Source organism: Lycorma delicatula, chromosome 3 (assembly GCF_047948215.1).
Source record: "Lycorma delicatula isolate Av1 chromosome 3, ASM4794821v1, whole genome shotgun sequence".
NCBI classification, from domain to species: domain Eukaryota; kingdom Metazoa; phylum Arthropoda; class Insecta; order Hemiptera; family Fulgoridae; genus Lycorma; species Lycorma delicatula.
Window position 1 is genome coordinate 159,537,082 of NC_134457.1, and position 20,963 is coordinate 159,558,044.

General features: G+C 28.1%; 1 protein-coding gene across 6 annotated transcripts in view; it reads right to left on the reverse strand.

Moving 5' to 3' along the window:
* The window catches only part of Orct (Organic cation transporter), a 143,496-nt gene that overhangs the window by 43,162 nt on the left and 79,371 nt on the right, over positions 1-20,963 (reverse strand). For 3 of the 6 annotated variants that reach the window (XM_075360880.1, XM_075360883.1, XM_075360881.1), the window contains exons 2-3: positions 8,170-8,343; positions 5,098-5,311 (exon numbers count right to left, since the gene is read on the reverse strand). In XM_075360880.1, the coding sequence (XP_075216995.1) occupies positions 5,098-5,311; positions 8,170-8,343 (388 nt within the window). Of the gene's footprint in view, positions 1-5,097; positions 5,312-8,169; positions 8,344-12,582; positions 12,665-14,475; positions 14,607-20,963 lie in introns of those variants that run through there. The other 3 variants (XM_075360878.1, XM_075360877.1, XM_075360882.1) reach the window with 3 other exon arrangements.

The window sequence follows — 20,963 nt, forward strand, 5'->3', positions numbered from 1 at the left end:
CAGACATGGGTTTGAACCATGGACATCTCATCTCATTGCAAGAAAAACTCAAAACTCACACATTTGCAGGAAAGTTGATAACAATATTTGAGGTATGGAAGGTCTAGTTTTTATTCACTTCAAGCCTACACATGAAATGGTGAATAGTGATTACTACTTTGAGCTACTGAGATTACAATGGCTAACGTTAAGTCCAAAAGATACAGTAAACTTTTAAAAGAAGTAATTTTGTGTTATGATAATACTTGACATGATATGGCCAAAAAACAATTCTCTGCCTTCAAGTTCTAAGTTTTGAGCAGCTAGATCACTCATTGCACACTCTAAACCTAGTTCCCAAGTGATTTTCATCTTTTTTGGACATTTAAAGTAGAGCTGTGAAGAAATCATTTTTGTTTATGAAGAGGTCATAGAAGCAGTATAAAACTGGCTATCCAGCAGACTAAAAAGTTCATTCCATTAAGAAATTCAAAAGCTTGATAAAAAATGTACTAGATAGGTAAAAATAAAAGAAGATAATGTTAAAAATAGGCAATTTCATTTTTAAATTGCAAATAAATTTTTCTTTAACTTCACTTTAATTTTTTATTTACCTTCAACTCAACTAATAAACAAATATCATGTAGATAAAATGTATTATTTGAATTAGTATTTCAGAGATTCTCTAACTTTTTATAATAGAAATAATTGATTACATTCATTACATTCATTGATTACTTTCATATTCATGGATTCCATCTTTTTAGGATGGAACCCATTAACTGTTACTGAATATTCTATGAAAAAGTAGATAATTAGATCCAAAAAAAAAGCTTTTGAAGAACAGTTATAATTTGAAAGCAGGTCATTAAATTGTTATTAATAATTTTTAGTTCATATTTTGTTATGTTGTTCAATGTAAAAACTTAAATCAATGAACAAGTAGTTTTTAAGTGTGCACATACATACATACTGATCAGGTATAAACTATATAATGATGAATATACTGAACTGATATACTACCACAGAAGTATATTGGTTTACTGGAGAGTTGATCTTTCTTGACTAGAGTACATGAAATTGTACCATCTTAATTGTGTGTGTTTAATTTTAAACTCTACTGAATTAAAGTGTTCCACAATATTATCGATCAATGTAGATTTATAAAGTAGTGTATGTAATAAAGTACTTTTACTATTACATGGATCAAATAATTTCAGAAAATATTTTCAATGCTGCTTTTTCATAAGATGAGACTTACATAGAATCTTCTTCAGTAGTACTGTTATAAGAGTTTTCACTGTAGTTTCATTTACTAAATTAAATGATTACTTTTGAAATACAAAAAAAAAAAAATGTAAAAATGGCACTATATTGTAAATTTAAAATAATATATATGTAATATATTATCAAAAAGTTTCTATACGTTGCAATTAATAACAAAAATTAGCTTTGAACTCATCAAAACAGCAAGCTTAATATAAAATTACATAATTATGAAAAGCTTTTCGGATCAATTATCATTGGCTATAAAATATTATAATTAAGTAAAGCAATACTATCATTATATGTAAAAAGTGACATGTCTTTATCAATTGAGATATCATGACGATCATCAGTTTTTACATGTAATGACAACAATGCACAACCTGATCTACCTCCCTTCTTCTTCTGTTTAGCCACCGGGACCACCGTAAGATATTACTTCAGAGGATGATTTTTATCCATTCAGAGGTTGAATGTAAATGAAGTGCACTCTTGTACAGTTTTAGGTCGACTATTCCTGAGATGTGTGGTTAATTGAAACCAAACCACCATAGAACACCGGTATCCACGACCTAGTATCCAAATCTGTATAAAAATAACTGCCTTTACTAAAATTTGAACCTTAGAACCCTCAACTTTGAAATCAGCTGTTTGCCATGATGTCAAGTTCACCACTAGACCAAGCCGGTGGGTTACCTTATCTACCTGATATAGTATTTTATAACTGACAATGAATCCATAAATTCAAGAAGCAGTTCTATATAAATTGGCAAATATATTTTAAGTTTGATATTTTAGTGTGTTCAGAGGTGGTTTTTTTATACACAAATATATATATGTAAATGTAAAGATTTTCAGTAAATGTATACAAAAATTTATAATTATGATTAAGTATTAGGTAGATTTGGAAAATAGTAATGATTTGCAGAAACTGTTAATGAATAAAAAACTTTAAAAAATTCTCTTTTTTTCATTTTTCATTTGTCTATCTGAAAGAAAGCTACAGAGGAATCATAGTTGAAATTATTCTACAATAACTGACATTTTTTTTTTTTTGCAAAGTCTAAAGCACTGAAAATGTATTGAAAGACAATGGTGATTTACTGGACAAATATACACCTGGAAGAATATTTAACAATAAAAAAATTTTTTTCTGATCAGTATATACTGACACATTTTATTAATAAAATTAATTTGTATGCTATTAAATGGATTAAAAAAAGGAACTGTTCCAGCACTTCCCAAGTTAGATCAAGGAAAACTGTGATAAAAATTTCATCAGAGAACTATCATAAAATAAAAAATCTGATGTAAACACCACATAACTTCCTTTTACGCCTATTAAATTACATGTATTTTTTACTGCACTCCATTTAAACTTATTTAATTTAAAAGTGAGATATGCTCCTCCAATTCTTTAATAAAGTGGACAGTTACACGATTGCATTGTGGTGGACACCACCAATGCATCACCTTTTTTTTTGCCTGTATCAGCATTTTATATTTATATATAATTTTGTTTCATGTCGCTCAATTAGTTATGTGGTGTATGTGAGAATGTGTTGAACCAGTAACCATGGACATATCGATTCAAATCAGACTTCATATACATATATTTTTTTAAACTTTTTTTGTTTAATTTAAATATATTGATTTATTAATAATTTATTAACTTCTGTAAAATTTTTTTAATTAAAATGAAAAGTACATAAAATTTTATTTCATTAATAACTTCTGATATTTTTTCATATTTTTTTTTTTTTATTATTGAATTATTATTATTATTAAATAATTATTAATAAATCAATATATTTAAATTAAAAAAAAAAGTTAAAAAAAGGAGATGAAGTCTGATTCTAACCGATGTACCTTACCCTTATAAGATACAAATATTTCATTAATTTAAATTTTATTTGATTATAACTCTGGAAACAATGTAAATAAGTAACACTTATGATATATCGTTGAAAAACTCTCAATGAGGGCTTATTATTGCAGTCCAAAATCCAATTTTTTGGATTTTGGGCTTTTTTGGACACTTTTGGTCCAGTCGATTGCAATCAACAGGGGGAGATGCACGACTAGATGTTACAACATTCCTAAATCCAAAATTTCAACATTCTACAGCTAATCATTTTTAAGTTATATGAGATACAAATGTATGTACATATGTACAGACATCATGCCGAAACTAGTCAAAAGGGATTTGGAGATAGTCAATTTGGATACTTTGTTGAAATCTGAAAACCCAAATTTTTCACAATCACAATACTTCCTTTACTTTATACAAGGAAGTAAAAATAGAAGTCTATATTAATATTTTAAGATAAATACATGAAATAATATAAATTAAATATACGCAAGTATTAAATAAATAAAATAAGTGCAAAATAAATAATTATTTAAAAGGCATTAATGAAAATTATTCGGTCATATATTATTCATAGATACAAGTTGGTATAAAACAGAGATGTAGAGATTCAGGATTTTTTTAAATTAATATTAAATACAATAATTAATATAAATAGAGTTTTTTTAATTAATATTATTCAAAAACTCATTGCCATACTGATTCTCCAAAAGAAATTTTTTAATTTTATTTTAAATAAATTGTTATTTTAAATTGAATTATTACATACTGACTTGTAGCAAAGGATTGATGGGGCAAAGATGAATTTTGTGAAGGACGCCTGGAAAATGTTTTTCAAGAGTAAAGTAACAATGTCTATAGATAATGTTATAAACATCACTCTTTCAGTTATCACTAAACCCATGAAATCACAATTGAACTGAGGATTCAATATGGTATGCGATTACCTCTCCCAACCAAGATAAAAAGGACTTAATGCATTTAGCACCATGCAAAATAAATTCTTTGTATGACAATTTAGGAATCACATTATCATAATAACAGGGCACTCCCTTCAAATAATATTTAGAATGATGAAAATTATCAGGAAATCTCTCAGAAACCAGACAGCACTAGAATATTTATTTTGCTTCATATCAAAAATAATAGCATAATCTAATTAATAGTGTTGACCTGAAAGAGGTTTGTTTTTTCCATGATATAGTTTAGTGTTTCAAGAAAAATACAAAATAGGAAATTTTACAGCATGATCGTACAGTCAGGTTTTATCTCCCAATATGAATACAACTAAGTGCTTCAGTACTGTTCTCTAAGATGTTGTAGTCTGATGATTACAGAATATGAAATGTGACAACACTTATTTATATGTAAGAGAAATCTCATGACTGTTTTCATGACATGGAATGGGGTACAAAACTTTTTGAGCATTTACTATATTCCTGTCCTAAAAGATTACATGCTTTGTTGAAAGTACACTTCATAGCAATGCTAATATGTATAAAGAATGACCAAAGTACTTGAACTCGCATACTGACTTACATCTTATTGATAAATCCCTAGAAAAAAGGTATGGACAAACCATTCTAGTTTCAGAGTGGTTGTAACACAATTTATTTACTGATTTTTATTGGAGTTTTATTAGTTAATAAAAAAAAATTTATTAACTTTATTTTTCAAATCAATAAAAAATTTCTTTGATGGATGAAATGATATTTTAATGATAAATGTATAGTTGTGTGTGAAAATATAAAGTATAAATATGTAATTAACTGAATGAAAGAATTTTTAGTAATCATTTAAAAAAATAAAAAAAGCTTTTTCTCACTTAGTAAATCTCACTTAGTAAATATCACTAAAAAAAGCCTCTTTTCTACATTGTATCTTCATTAAATGTATAATTTTCAAAGTGATAAAATACCTAAGCTGTAATCAAAGTATATTAATAAAAAAAAAATACCACATTTACAAAAAACAAGACTCACTTCCATCAAAGTTGTACTTTCATAATTTGATGTATCATAGATCCAGGAGCCACAAGTCAAAGTATTATTTTGATTAACATCATTGATACTAGTCATGCTATAAACTTGACACTGTGAGTAACCATCACTTAGGTAATCTGGTGGATATAGTTTTGAAACTATTTCATAACTAATATGATAATTTGAGTGTTTATCTTCCCATGGTAGTTGACACCTAAAAAAAGAAGATACATTATTAAAGTACATCAAAATTGTATGCTTTTAAAATATGAAACTCCAGCATTATTTTATGAATATACTGAATGCAAAAAAATAAGCATTTATAAGTTTCCATAATTATTTTACACGCTATAAGGAAAGAGGGATGCCTAATCTCACATAGAAAAATAAATCATATCAAGAATGGTTGTATGCATTATTCCATGACTAACAAAAAGGATATTGTGTAACAGGAGATTTTAAAAAGATATTGTTTATATCTTTTCTGATTAATGTGGTAAATAATTCATTTGGTCAACATGTTAATTTGGAAAACAACTTTCAAAAGATGACTGTAGAAAATTTATTGTAATAAAAAAAAGATGCTGTTCAAGTATTAGACTATAAAAACTGTATCTATCATAACATTTCAACAGATGAAAAAATTATTATAATAAATAGTGTTTTTGAAGGTTTATTTCATTTTTTATTAAAAATCATATTTTTTTTATTCTATGCGTCTTCAATATATAATGTTGTGGACTTAAATCAAGAATTCGCAGCCAGTGGAACAGATTTGCACATGACAATTGTTCGATGCCAACTTCTTGCAGCTGAAAGGAAAGTTCATCAGCCAGCTAAAAAGCAGCTTTTAACACCAGCAATGTACAAAAAAGACTCTTGGGGGACAAAGCATATGCAAACTGGATCAAAGAAGAATCGAGAAATGTTATGTTCTCTGCTAAGTCACTTTTTTAAATTCAGGGGTAAGGATTCCATACATTAGAAATTTATCAGATGAAAACACATCACCAATTCATATCCAAAAATCAGTTAAAAATCCCCAGAAAAAAATGTTTTGGGGTTGTTCCACATTTGAAGGCTATTGTTCATTACTTCCAATAGATGGTATGTTGAAAAGCGATAGATATATCAATATTCTGAAAGAAAGGATTGTGATGCATCTTCAAAATAAATTCCCACAAGGTAACAGGGTGTTCAAAAAAGATCTGGCATCATGGCATATTGCCAAAAAAGTGGAAAAAAGTTTTTGAAGAATAAAACATTAAAAGGCTGCCATGACGAGACAGCTCTTCAAACGTAAACCCAATTGAAAATCTTTGGATAATAGTCAAAAAATGACTCTCAAAAATTGTACCACACAAATTGGCCTCATTAAAGTAATAATATTGGTATGGTTTCATGAAGAAGAAATCAAAAAAATGTGCAGTACACTTGTTGAATTGATGTTCAATCTTGTATGTGAAGTGGTACAAACAATAATAAAGGAAGACATATTAATTAGTTGATATTCACAGATTGTACAAGTATGATTTTTTTTCTAAATAATGTCATTTTTTTATTAAATAACAACTGTTTTCACATTAATTTGCACACTATTGTATTTCAAGAACAAAAATAAAAATATTCCAGTGTAGTCAAAAATTCAGATATTTTATAATATATGAAATACTCATTTAACTTCAAAAAATTTCATTTTTTATCAGATCAAACTATATAATGCTTTAACAGAACTACTTTTTAAATGTTATAACATGATATAAGTATGATTAAAACATTAAAGGTTATGCTGTAAGAAATGTCAACACCATTTCTATTCATATACAAATTAGTTCAAACCTATACTTCTATTTTTAATAACTTTTGGCAACATGTGGCTTAACGGTAGGTATGCTATACAAAGATATGGCAATAAAAATAATACAATATTGCTATTGCCATAGCATTGCTATGGCAATAGCAATAAAAATTTTATAATAACAACATAATAACAATAAAATTGAAGATAACAATTTAAGTTTGCTATTTTCAAAATAATGACTCACTTTCAGAGTAATCTAACATCATACAGAACTAATCTATCTTTCTTAAACATGTTACATTACCTAACATATATACACCTACATCAGCCAACAACTAAACTGAATAATTCAGTTCAATGAAATATCTGGCACAGCCTACCCCACCCACACTTATACACAATATAAAATTATTTCAACTAGTTTTTATAATTCAAAATAGAAAATTGCACTCTATTGTTTAAAAAATTTCTTTATGCACTCTTTACATTAATTAATAAACTTAAACCGATCAAATTTTGGAAAATTCTTTCTATTAATAACAATCCTTTTTTTCTTTTTTTAATGAACAATCCTACTTAATACCTTATCAGTTTCAAGATAAAAGATTATTCCAATTTATATTGATTTTTATATATTTAACTTAATATCAGTTTTAAACACAAAGACTATTTTAATTTAAACTAAATTAATTTTAATTCTAAACTTTCCAAATATGTGCACCTGCTCTCTCTTCATATTAGATTACATAAATAATCTAATCAAGTAAGATTAATTAGCATTTTTATAGATCTAAGTGAAGATAAATAACTGAAAATTTGAATACCAGAATCATTAAAAACTTACATATTTCATTCTGATATTTTCAGGTTTTTTTAAAAAGATATATAAACTTTTTTTTTATATAAATTTATTTTTTTATACTAGTCACTTTCTGCTACTACTGGCAATCCTTCAGCTAGTTATGCATGACACATCTCCAAAAGAGATTTGTTGTAATAATTAATAAAATCATTTGAGGATAACTTATAAAAGTTTTATCCACAATAGTTCAAACAAATATTTTGTCTTTGCAGTTAAATTTCCACATATTTTGAAAATAATAATAAAAAACAAAACTTCAATATTTTCACAAGGAGAAGATAAGACTTATTTTCCATTATTATAGAGAGCATAAATAAGGCATAAAAATAGATTTCATCAAGTTTTTTTTTATTTTAATTCAACTTTTATTTATTATACTTTTTTAATTAAGTTACTCTTAATTTTCAACCTGTGAGGAACTCTGGCTTGCAGAAACACACCAACAAGTTTGTGAAAGGCACATGATATTGCTGGCAAACATAACAAGAAGTAGATTCGCCGTTGGTACCGTCCAAATTCTCCCAGCTGAGATAAAACATCATCATAAGCCATATCTTCTTTTTTAGCAATAGGATCTTCAAGCCTAAAAAAAATTTATTAATATATAACATTTAAACACAGTTAGTAACAAAAGATTTTTTTTTATTAGCTACAACAAAGATACACCTACACCTATATTTAACAAGAAATTAATATGCTGTTGGCATCAAATCTTATATCGTTGGTCAGTTCATTAAATTCTAGGTCATATAATTATTTTCTTTATTTAAAAGGAAAAAAAAAAAATTTTAAATAATTCATACAATTCATTCCATGAATTTCTTTGAACATAATAAATATGAAAGGGCAGGAAAGATGGTGGAAGAGAGAGGGTGACAAGGAGAAAGGAATGAAGACAAAATGTAAGAGAATAAGTAAAAGTATAATTTAAGACTATTTAAATTTTTTATTCATGTAATAACAGAGTTTCTTGTTAATGATGGTTGGTTGATAAGAGAATTGCATAAAATAATAGGAATAATTAATCTATTAAAATTTTGAAAATATTTTGATGTTAATAGAAGTATGGTTTTTTATTGAATACATCTCAATAAAACAGTGTTTTTTTTTTTTTTTAATAGGTTACTTTTTATTAACTTGACAATAAACAAGAAATTTCTTTGTTGACCTCTTGCGCATTCTGATATATTAAATATTGACTCTTCTTTTTCTCATTTTCTTGCACTATTATTTTTACTACTTTCAACTATTAGCAAATCTTTTTAAATCAAACAAACTTCTTTTTACAGTTTTAAGGTTTTAAATCGTCATAAGAAATCCCCTAAAAAATTAAATAATTCTGATAATACCTTTCTTTTAAAACAACAATTCAATATATAATCAAACAAATAACTGTTCAACTGAAAATAAAATTAAAATGTTATGATAACTACATAAATCAAATCTTCACCTCAGAGAACACATTTTATCAACTAACATGCTTAATATTTGAAATGTCACTGTTCTTGATTTTTGCTCTACGCTAATAACACAGTAAATATTTGTACTATTCAGAAAATGTATAACATGCATCAATTGCTTTTACTATGTTTTTGTCCATGATGGTTACCAATGATATTTATATTTATTTAAAAAAATGTTTTTGTAATGGCAAACCAAACAAAATTTTTAAATAAAATGTTTTTAACAACTTATTTCTGAACATATTTTCAGTTATCTTACCACCTACATGGACATTTTACTTTTAAAATTAGTTTTAGTTTAATTATTGTGATAAGTACTGATGCTTAAAGAAATTTCTTCATTGGGTAAAAAAATTCATTCATACGTGTATTGCATTTTTACTTCCTAGTAGGAAGTAAAGGAAGTACTGTGATCGTGAAAAATTGGTTTTCAGATTTCAACACAAGTATCCATTTTGACTAGTTTCGACATAACGTATGTATGTATGTATCTCACATAACTCAAAAACGACTAGCTGTAGAATGTTGAAATTTTAGATTTAGGACTGTTATAACATCTAGTCATGCATCTCTCCTCATTGTAATTGACTGGACCAAAAGTGTCCAAAATCCAAAAAAATTGGATTTTGGACTACAGTAATGAGTCCTCATTGAGAATTTTTCAGTGATATATCATAAGTGGTACTTATTTTCATTAGTTCCAGAGTTATAGCCAAATAAAATTTTAATTAATGAAATATTTGGATCTTACAAGGGCAAGGTACAAATTTTTCTAACTTTTTTTAGAAAATCAGAAATTATTAGTGAAATAAAATTTTATGTTCTTTTCATTTTAATTCAAAAATTTTTACAGAGGTTAATAATTATTAATAAATCAATATATTTAAATTAAACAAAAAAAGTTAAAAAAAAAATTTATATGAAGTTGGATTCGAACCGATGTGTCCATGGTTACAGATATGAAACGTTCTCACTTGAACCAACACATAACTATTTGAGCAATGTGAAACAAAATTAATATACAAAATAATATAAAATGCTGACACGGACAAAAAAAAATGTGATGCAATGTGGTGTCCACTTTATTAAAGAATTAGAGGATCGTATCTCACTTTCAAATGAAATACATTTAAATGAAGTGAAGCAAAAATGTGTATATGTAATTTAGTAGGTGTACAAGGAAGTCATGTGGGGTCTACATCAGATTATTATATTAAAATTACAATCCATATATCCTACGTTTTATTAATTTAAGAGAAGACTGGAATCACAAATTCTGGTTATTAGTATAATAAATCAACCCGTCAATGTGGTTAAATACTTAAGAGTGAAATGATTTTTTTTTTCTAAATAATAACTACAATTGACAGAAACAAGGTATAAAAACGTTTTTTTTTTATAAACTGAGTAACAGTTTAAAAAAAAAATCAACCAAAAATCAGTCTTTCCAGTTGGAGGTTGACTGATTACTGCAGAGTGTAGATGGTATCAAATATTTCAGTACCATATTTTTAGATGGATTATTGACAGGTATCTGATCCTGGAGATTAAGGAATTTAGCAATATAGTGTGACCTACAGCTTGGTCATGCCAATGGTAGCTGGTCATGCCAGGTTATTCAACTGATGGTTTCTTTTACCAGCAACTATTATAATTACAGCTAAGGAGAAAGATGCTCTCTATTGAAATTCTTTCTTGTTTCTGCTGCTTCATGTGAAAGGGTTTTTCGTAAACTGAAGTAGATAAAAACATACCTCTGAGATGCAATTGGCCTACAATTGCCTTTATTTTACCGAAATAAGGGCAATTTATGGGGAAATAAAGGCATTGTATGGGGACTCATACTTTGAAGTATGAGTACAGGGACTCATACTCCGAAGTTTTAGATAATAAAAATTATAATGTAATTTCTATTGTAATATTGCACAAGTTGATATTATCATAGATTAAACTAATGATGTAATAAAGAATTTTGCTAGGAAAAAGGGTAATTTAGTTGAGCTTTAGTTAGAGTTAAAAGTGGAATATATGTTTAGCCATAAACAAGCAGTGGTTGTAGTTAAGTGTACCTTAGTAGACTGTCCTAAATGTCCTAAAAAACCTGGTGGACTTTCAGTCCACCAGGTTTTCGTATAAATAAATAATAAATGGATGAAAAAAAAAACAACCATATGAATAAAAAATAATACTATGTGGAAACCAGTACTGAAGGAACTGTTTATATAAAATTTTATTATCATTTATATGCATTTTATAATATTAAAAAAAAAACACAAAGCACTTAAATATTCAAAGAAATCTAACAACTTCAGCCTTGATCCAGAAATACTAATTAGTTAATATGTTAATATATTAGACATCAATAGCAGAAAAAAAAATTATATTTTCATTTTCACAAGCCATATAATTCTGTTATGGAGGAAAAATAAAAGATACCTCATTCACAACACCATTAGTATTAAAAAAAAAAAATGAATTTACAAAATAAGTTCCAGCATTAAAATTACTGTTTTTATATCCTTAAGAGCAAGCAATAATGTTTCTTAAACATTACATTTATCTTCTATTCTAAATGTGCACTTTGCAATCTGTTCAGCTAGTGAGCAATAAGTAGTTCCATAGCCTAATGAGATGAGAATGATACATGTGAACTGTAAATGAGGTGTGGTATTGTGTAGACTCAAACCAAACACTCTTGATAGGCCCCGACCACCAAGTACACCAGTACCAACTGTCCAGCAATCAAATCCATATAAAAGTAACTTAACTTTTTCTTGAATTTGAACTTCAGAATCTTCAACTTCAAAAATCAGCTTTTAAACATAAACTTAAAAAATTATTTATAAATAAGTGGACAACTATATTCAGAAACAAGATATTAAAAAGATACTAATAACTCAATTTATACATCATTTTTATTTTCAATAAACTCAAATAATTTTAATTCATTCTTTACATAACTACAAACAACTGATTAGTATAAAAATTTCATATTTTTGCACAATATATTTTTTATTTTTTATTTACCAGAAGTTATGTTTATCATATTAAAAGCACATTTTGGCTGTTTTCCCATTACTACATGTTTTCTTCCATTACAATACATTAAAACAATTTTATAGCTAAACTTGGATTCAGAAGAAGTATTGAGATAAAAAAATCTTTACATTATCACATCTATTAAGATTTTATTATTAACTTAGATGTTTGTGTATTATGAAGAGACGCAAACAAGTCTTCTTATTGGCAAATACATAAATGAGTAACATATTAACAAATACAATAGAGATACACAGTAGATTATTAGCAAATACTCACAATGAACAGGGATTATTATTTTTTAAATAAGTTAATTGTACCTGTAAATTTAGAAGTAGTACCAAGTATAAAAGTAGTTTTGTCAATTTAATCTAGCAGTTACCATAAGAGACTGAATCAAAGGTACTTTCCTGAACTCATCAAAATGATAAAAAAGACTGATAATAATTATATGACTCATTAAACGTAATTGAGTTACTCACAGATATAGTGAGTATAAATATAATTCACATTATATTTCTCTTCTAAGTATTATAACGTGTAACTCTAAATTAACATAATACTGTTTCAACAATCAATAATATTTATTTTATTTTACTTTATATATACTATGTGGAATTTTCTGATAATTTTTTATACTGAAATAGAATTTGATTTTTATTTGGAAAAAATAATTGGCAAAGTAATGAGTATAAATAACCTGCATAAGAATATTTACAGTTAGATGATTCTAATACAATAGCAAAACTTGTCTCAATATATAAGAAAACAAATAACATTAATATCACATTACACTGTTTTATTAATGTGATTTCTTGAGAAAGCAAAGTAATATAATTTTAAAATGATACACTGTTTTTGTAAATATTTCAGTGATCATTATTTAAAATGCGCTGACCATTTTACACAAACTCACAAAATAGCAATACCAGTAATTATTAAAAAAAAAAATTAAAATATTTTTAAAAATAACTTAAGAACTAAGTGGGGAATAAGAAATATAAATTTATTAAACAAATAGTATACAAAGCTGTCATTGTATCATAAAACACATGTTATCATGTGATTTTATGATATTTAACATAAAACACATGATTTATTAACAAAAGAGCAATTTTGACATTTAACATACAATTAAAAAAAAAAAAATTATCAATATTTCAATAATCTAATACATGTGAAATGAAAATAAAAACTGAATGACTAAACTTTCAAAGCTAATCTTAAAATTCCATTATATTTTGAATGTAAGACAATTTCATAATATTTAATTTATTAATCATTCTCTGTATAAACAGGCATATCTAATATTTATTCGTGTACAAATAAACACTATGCTATGGAGGTTGTTGCTTAATTTACAATGAATGTACTTCTTGTGCTAATTGTTCTTTCATCTGATAGAGTACAGAGAAAATATTTGATTACAAAAGTTATAATGGTAAACTTGTTAATTATTAGAATACTAGTAGACTAATGATAAAATAACCAATACAAGGGTTCCTGATAAAATCTGGCTCTAGCCAAATTAAAACTTGTTGAACGGAAGACACCTTATTTCTCAAGCAACTTGACTATAATGGATATCTTACAAGACTATTATTGGACAAACTTAACAATGCAATCTCATCTAATTATTAAGAATTGCTGAAACTTAAAAAAAATTGAATAAATTCATACATACCTGGTAATAAATTCATACATAACTTTAATAGATTTAAATTTTGTTTCTGATTATAAATACATGTAGGGGATATCAGTCTTACCATATCGGAGATTTTATAGACAATTCTACCTTTTTTAATAGCAATGCACCCTTTTATACCTTCTCAAAAAAATTGTAGAAATACACAGCTACAAAATGTTGCTGCAATAATTAAAGCGTATGACTTATTTTTAACCCCCAACAAAATAAATTTAGCTGGTTAAAACATCGTAGCACGTGCGCATAGTAGCGTTAGATATGAGTGAATAAAACTATGACAGTCAACTAGAATTGATTTTATTTATTCGTATGCATTTTTTAAAATTATTTATACTATTACAACTACTTTGAAATTCGAGTTCAGTCAAATAAAAATCAAAACATGCATAAAATGTAACGTAATGTGCAACCTAACCTCTCTTTTGGTAATAAATTTAAAATCATTAAAAATGACTAAAATTAAAATAGTCTATAATTAAATAATTAATAAAACATAATATTTTCTTACACATCTTTAATTGTTTGTTTATCCTTTTCAAAAACAGTCTCTTTGAGTTCCATATCGAAGGGCAGACGTATATCACAATAGTTTGGAAAGAGGTCAATCAACGAACTAAAAACAAGTATTATTCTGCAAAGGGCGGTTTATTTAATTCAAACTATCGTAACGTAAACCCAATGAGTAATAATAATTTCCCTAAACGTTACTACAGTAAAGGTCACGCGTACGAACGTTTTGATCTATTCCAAAAATAGTATTCTAACTGAGGTTATTGATTTTTAACGCAAAAATCATTCTCAAAGGCGACAGTGCTTTGAGAATATTAGTTGCATTGGTTTAATTATAGACTAATTAAGTCTAATAAAAACGAATCACGTGCTCCAGGCAGTTCGTTATTGCCTTTTCATCGACATCATCAACCTTATTAATGAGGCATTTAAACAGTCGACAACTACCAAGTTTAACATTGCTAACACGGTAACTGTGTAGCCAAGTACAAAAATTAATTAATTAAATTTTTTAACTTTTGAACCGATTTTTCGTTTAAATGCAGCCAGCGATGTTACTGTATTTTGTTATATTTTCATACCGTTTAAAATATTTACATAGTTTATATTTATATTTTCGTTCCCTCATTGATAATATTTATTATTATTATTTATTATTATTTATTATTATTATTATTATTATTATTTTTTTTTTTTTTTTTATTATTATTATATTATTATTATATTATTATATTATTATTATATTATTATATTATTATTATTATTATTATTATTATTTTTTTTTTTTTTTTTATTATTATTATATTATTATTATATTATTATATTATTATTATATTATTATATTATTATTATATTATTATATTATTATTATTATATTATATTATTATTATTATATTATATTATTATTATTATATTATATTATTATTATTATATTATATTATTATTATTATATTATATTATTATTATTATATTATATTATTATTATTATATTATATTATTATTATATATTATATTATATTATTATTATTATATTATATTATTATTATTATATTATATTATTATTATTATATTATATTATTATTATTATTATTATATTATTATTATATTATTATATTATTATTATATTATTATTATTATTATTATTATTATTATTATTATTATTATTATTATTATTATTATTATTATTATTATTATTATTATTATTATTATTATTATTATTATTATTATTATTATTATTATTATTATTATTATTATTATTATTATTATTATTATTATTATTATTATTATTATTATTATTATTATTATTATTATTATTATTATTATTATTATTATTATTATTATTATTATTATTATTATTATTATTATTATTATTATTATTATTATTATTATTATTATTATTATTATTATTATTATTATTATTATTATTATTATTATTATTATTATTATTATTATTATTATTATTATTATTATTATTATTATTATTATTATTATTATTATTATTATTATTATTATTATTATTATTATTATTATTATTATTATTATTATTATTATTATTATTATTATTATTATTATTATTATTATTATTATTATTATTATTATTATTATTATTATTATTATTATTATTATTATTATTATTATTATTATTATTATTATTATTATTATTATTATTATTATTATTATTATTATTATTATTATTATTATTATTATTATTATTATTATTATTATTATTATTATTATTATTATTATTATTATTATTATTATTATTATTATTATTATTATTATTATTATTATTATTATTATTATTATTATTATTATTATTATTATTATTATTATTATTATTATTATTATTATTATTATTATTATTTTTTTTTTTTTTTTTAACTGAAATTTTTACGGGCATCGACTGCTAAGGTCATTAGCCCTCGTCACATTCTTTAAAAGAAATTATTATCTCCATCAGGATCGTCATATGTAAGGGTGTAAAGGGCCCTTACATTTTATTTAAAAAAACACAAACTTCACAGTAAACATTAAAACATGAAAGACAAGGACAATCACAAACACTTACGGGGTGTAAAGGGCCCCAATATTAAAATTTGAGATAGGTTCTCAAAAGACCATGAACTTAAAATTATAATTAATCTTCTCAATACCATATCTTTCCTCTTTCTTCTATATGTATATATATATAACTACCACTTAGAGTATCTTTTTCCACAGCTTTAAACTTCCATTTTACAGACTTTTAAGAAGTCCACTGGCGTGTAAAAATGCAACTATATTTTCTTCATTTCCATTATCCAGATCAGCACTAATATTATTTGTAAAACAGAACCTCTTTCTGAGGTCCTCATATATGGTACACTCTTCTATTAGATGCTTGGTTGTCAGTGTTTTATTGCAAACACCGCACATTGGTCTCACTTCGCCGGTTAACAAATATAAATTTGTTAATCGCGTGTGACCGATTCTAAGTCTGGTCACCGCTACTTGTTCACGGCGAGTCAATTTAAAGTCGCTTTTCCATTTATAAGGAGAAGTTTTAACTGAGTTTAATTTTGTATTTAAACTCCTCCATTCAGCGTTCCACTTGTTTCTTACTATATTTGTTAGACGGTTTTTAATATCTGCCACTCTTACAGGAAATGCATCCAAATCATCGCAGACTGTTGCCTTTCTGGCAGCTTCGTCTGCGATTTCATTACCTGTAATACCAGCATGCCCCGGAGTCCATACAAATACGCATCGCTGTCCTCGTTGTTTTAGAACGTATAAAATGGACAGGATGTTTGCAATTAGGACATCCTTAATGTTCTTGTTCCGAATTGCGACAAGTGCACTTAATGAGTCGGAACATATTAGCACTCTCTCTTCGCAATAGTGTTCAGTGTAGCGAAGAGCTTGCTGAATTGCAGTGAGCTCTGCCGTGTAGACACTGGCCACATCTGGCAGTCTCCAAGAGTGGGCTTCTTCATTTACATATATCGAGCATCCAACACCATGTTCAGTTTTAGAACCGTCAGTATAAATTCTAATATGTTCTTCGTAACTACTGACGGTTGCTAAAAAATCTTGCTGGATGATCACTGCTGGTTTCTTTTTTATTTCTCCTTGAGAGAGATCCAAACTTGTATTTACCGCTGGCAAGAGCCATGGTGGTATTTCTCTAGTAGAAATTGCTAGTGTCTCTGGTATAGCAATTTCATATTTCCTTCTTAATTCGTGATACCTAATTCCGGCTGGTCTGGAATAGGTAGCACGACGTTCGTATAATGCAGCCATGGGATGATTCATAATCAATTTATTATTTATATGGTCAGGGAAAGCCCATATATTTGCTGCATATCTTAACAAGAGGATCTCTCTTCTATAATGTAGTGGCATTATTCCGGCTTCAGACATCAGACTAGCCGCCGGACTTGTGCGGAAAGCACCTGTTGCGTATCTTATTCCGCTATTATGAACTACGTCTAACTTTCTTAAGTGCGACTTTCTAGCGGATGAATATACGATACATCCGTAGTCTAGTTTAGATTGAACCAATGCTTTATATAGTCTCAATAATGTCTCTTTTCCTGAGCCCCAATTTAGGTTCGATAAACATTTTATAATGTTTAGGGCTCTTTTGCATCTATCACTCAAGTCCTGTATATGTAATCCCCATGTGAGGGATTTATCCAATACTAGTCCTAAATACCTTACGCTGTCTTTATATTGTATTGGATTATCATCAATTGTCAGAGCAGGACTTTGATGAGGAATTCTCTTCCTACAAAAGTGTACACAGCACGTTTTTTCTGGTGAGAATTGGAATCCTGTATTCCTTGCAACTTCATTTAGAGCATTGATCGCTCGTTGCAATTTGTACCTCACTATAGCAGTCTTGTTGCTGGCATATACGATTGCCAGATCATCAACATAGACGCTTTTGCTGATTTCTACTGGAATGGCTAATATCAATTTATTAATGGCAATGGTAAACAAGGTACCGCTCAACGGCGAACCTTGCGGTATGCCATTTTCCATGATTCTTTCACATGAATATTCGTTGTTGACGCGTACTTGGAAGGTACGGTCATTCATGTAGTTGCTGAGCAGTATAGGCAAATTGCCACGAATGCCCCATTCATGTAACTGGAGCATTATACCATGACGCCAGGTCATATCGAAAGCCTTCTGAAGATCAAAGAAGACTCCGACACAATGTTTCCTTGTAATAAAGCTGTTATATATAATGTCCTCTAAGCTGATCATTTGATCAGTGGTAGAATGGTATTGTCGAAAACCTGCTTGATACGGTGATATCAGGTTTTCTTTTTCCAAAACCCAGACGAGTCGATTATTAATCATTTTTTCAAATATTTTTCCCATAGCACACGTCAAAGAAATAGGACGGTAGCTATTGGGGTCTGTTAAATTTTTATTTTTCTTAGGTACTGGAACAACATAAGCTTTTTTCCACTGCTGCGGGTACGTTCCATCCCGCCATATTTTATTATAAAGTTCTAATAATCTACACTTTGCAGTGGTATTCAGCTGCCTGATCATATTGTAGTGGATTTCATCCGGACCAGCAGCTGTGTTACCTGATTTTTCCAACGCTTTCGTGAATTCTTCCATTTTAAATGGTACATTATATGAGTAATTATACTCAGTTCCAAAATTTAGTAGACCTTCGTGTTCTTCTTTTTTGGTTCGAAAACCTTCCTCGTAGTTGGCCGTTTTGCTGGCCTTTTCGAAATGATTGGATAAGAGCTCTGCAATTTCATATGGAGTATCTTTTATTTCATCTTCATCTTGAAGGCTAGTTATGGGAGCAAAATCATTACACCCACAAATCGCCTTCACTTTCCTCCAAACATCTGCTGCAGTAGTGGTTTTGTCGATGGATGACACGTATTGCTGCCAGGATCGTTTCTTTGAATCTATCATAAGACGTTTTGCATACGCCCTGTATTTCTTAAAGGCAACAAGGTTTTCTATACTAGGACGCTTCTTAAAGGCATTATACGCCCTTTTCTTTCTTTTTATAGCTTCACTTATTTCATCGTTCCACCATGGAACGGGTTTCTTTGTAAGTTTCCCAGATGTTTTGGGAATATATCTCGATGCCGACTCGATTATTTAACTCCGGTTGCTTCTGGGAGCATCGTTCTAGCTGTGAAGCTCGTCCAGTCTGCCTTTTCAAATAACCATCTTTTAGGGATGGGATATATTGTTCTTGTAACATCAGTTACAATTTGCACCGGGAAATGATCGCTTCCATGCAGATCGTCTATAACATGGAAGCTGTACCTCGGTGCTATCGATCCGCTTATAAGTGCAAGATCTATACAGGACGTCGATCCATCTCTGGCATTGAAAAAGGTTCCTGATCCGTCATTTAAAATAATAAGTTCAGAATTCATCAGGAACCCTTCCAGTTCTCTTCCACGGGGATCTACTCGATCCGACCCCCAGAGAGAATTATGAGCGTTAAAATCACCCACCAGTAAAACAGGTGGGGGAAGCTCGGAAATTAATCTTTCTATGTCATCCTTATTCCAATCGTAATTCGGTAAGTATATGCTGCACACAGTGATCTTAAGCGGTCGCTTCATTCTAACGGCGACCGCTTGTAGGTTGGTGTTTAGAACAACCGCTTCGGTGGTAGCTCTAGTCGATGTTAGTATAGCTACTCCACCTCTAACTCTTACATTTGGCGGTTGATCTCGCCGAAATATATCGAATCCTTTTAATTTAAAATTTTCATTTCGGCGGAAATGCGTTTCTTGCAGACATATACAAATCGGGTCTACGTCATGTACCAAGCGTTGGAGCTCATGGATGTTTGAAAAACATCCATTGATGTTCCATTGTACAATCGACTCGCTAATTTTTAATTTTTAATTAAATTATTGCCTGGGTTTTCCTTTCGGCCATCCCTTTTTCCTTTTCTTCTCCATTCTGCGAACAGCATCGTGTTCGCGGAGAAGGTCGTCGCCTGTAAGGCTTCCGGTCTCCGTATCGGAGACCACCGAAGCCGCCGACGACGACGGGCATGGATCGGCGCCGGTTTCAGGCGCCGATTGAGAGGCGACAACCTGCCCGCTCCCCAACACGGGGGTCGCACCGGTCACCGCCTGTGGAAGGGGGGACACTCGCCCCCCCTGTGTGATTTTTTGTGGCCTCTGAGGCTTAGAGGCCACTTCAGTTACAGGAGGCTTGGGAGCCTCCAAAACAGACTCTGTAGGTATCGCCTTTTTCTTTTCATCGAGGATCTCGCTGAGACGGACTTGACATTCAGGTTTGTTGTCCGTTTTCTTTTCTGGAGGAGCAACTTTCACTTTTATCGACTTATCTTCAGCAGGCTGTATCACTATCTTTGGCTTAACAAGTTCTTTATTACCAAGAGGTTTCATCTTATTTTCGATGATCCTCTCAATCATGTTAGCCAAAGTGGGAGCAAGTTTATTTATGATTTGTGCCTCATCTACAGCAATCGGA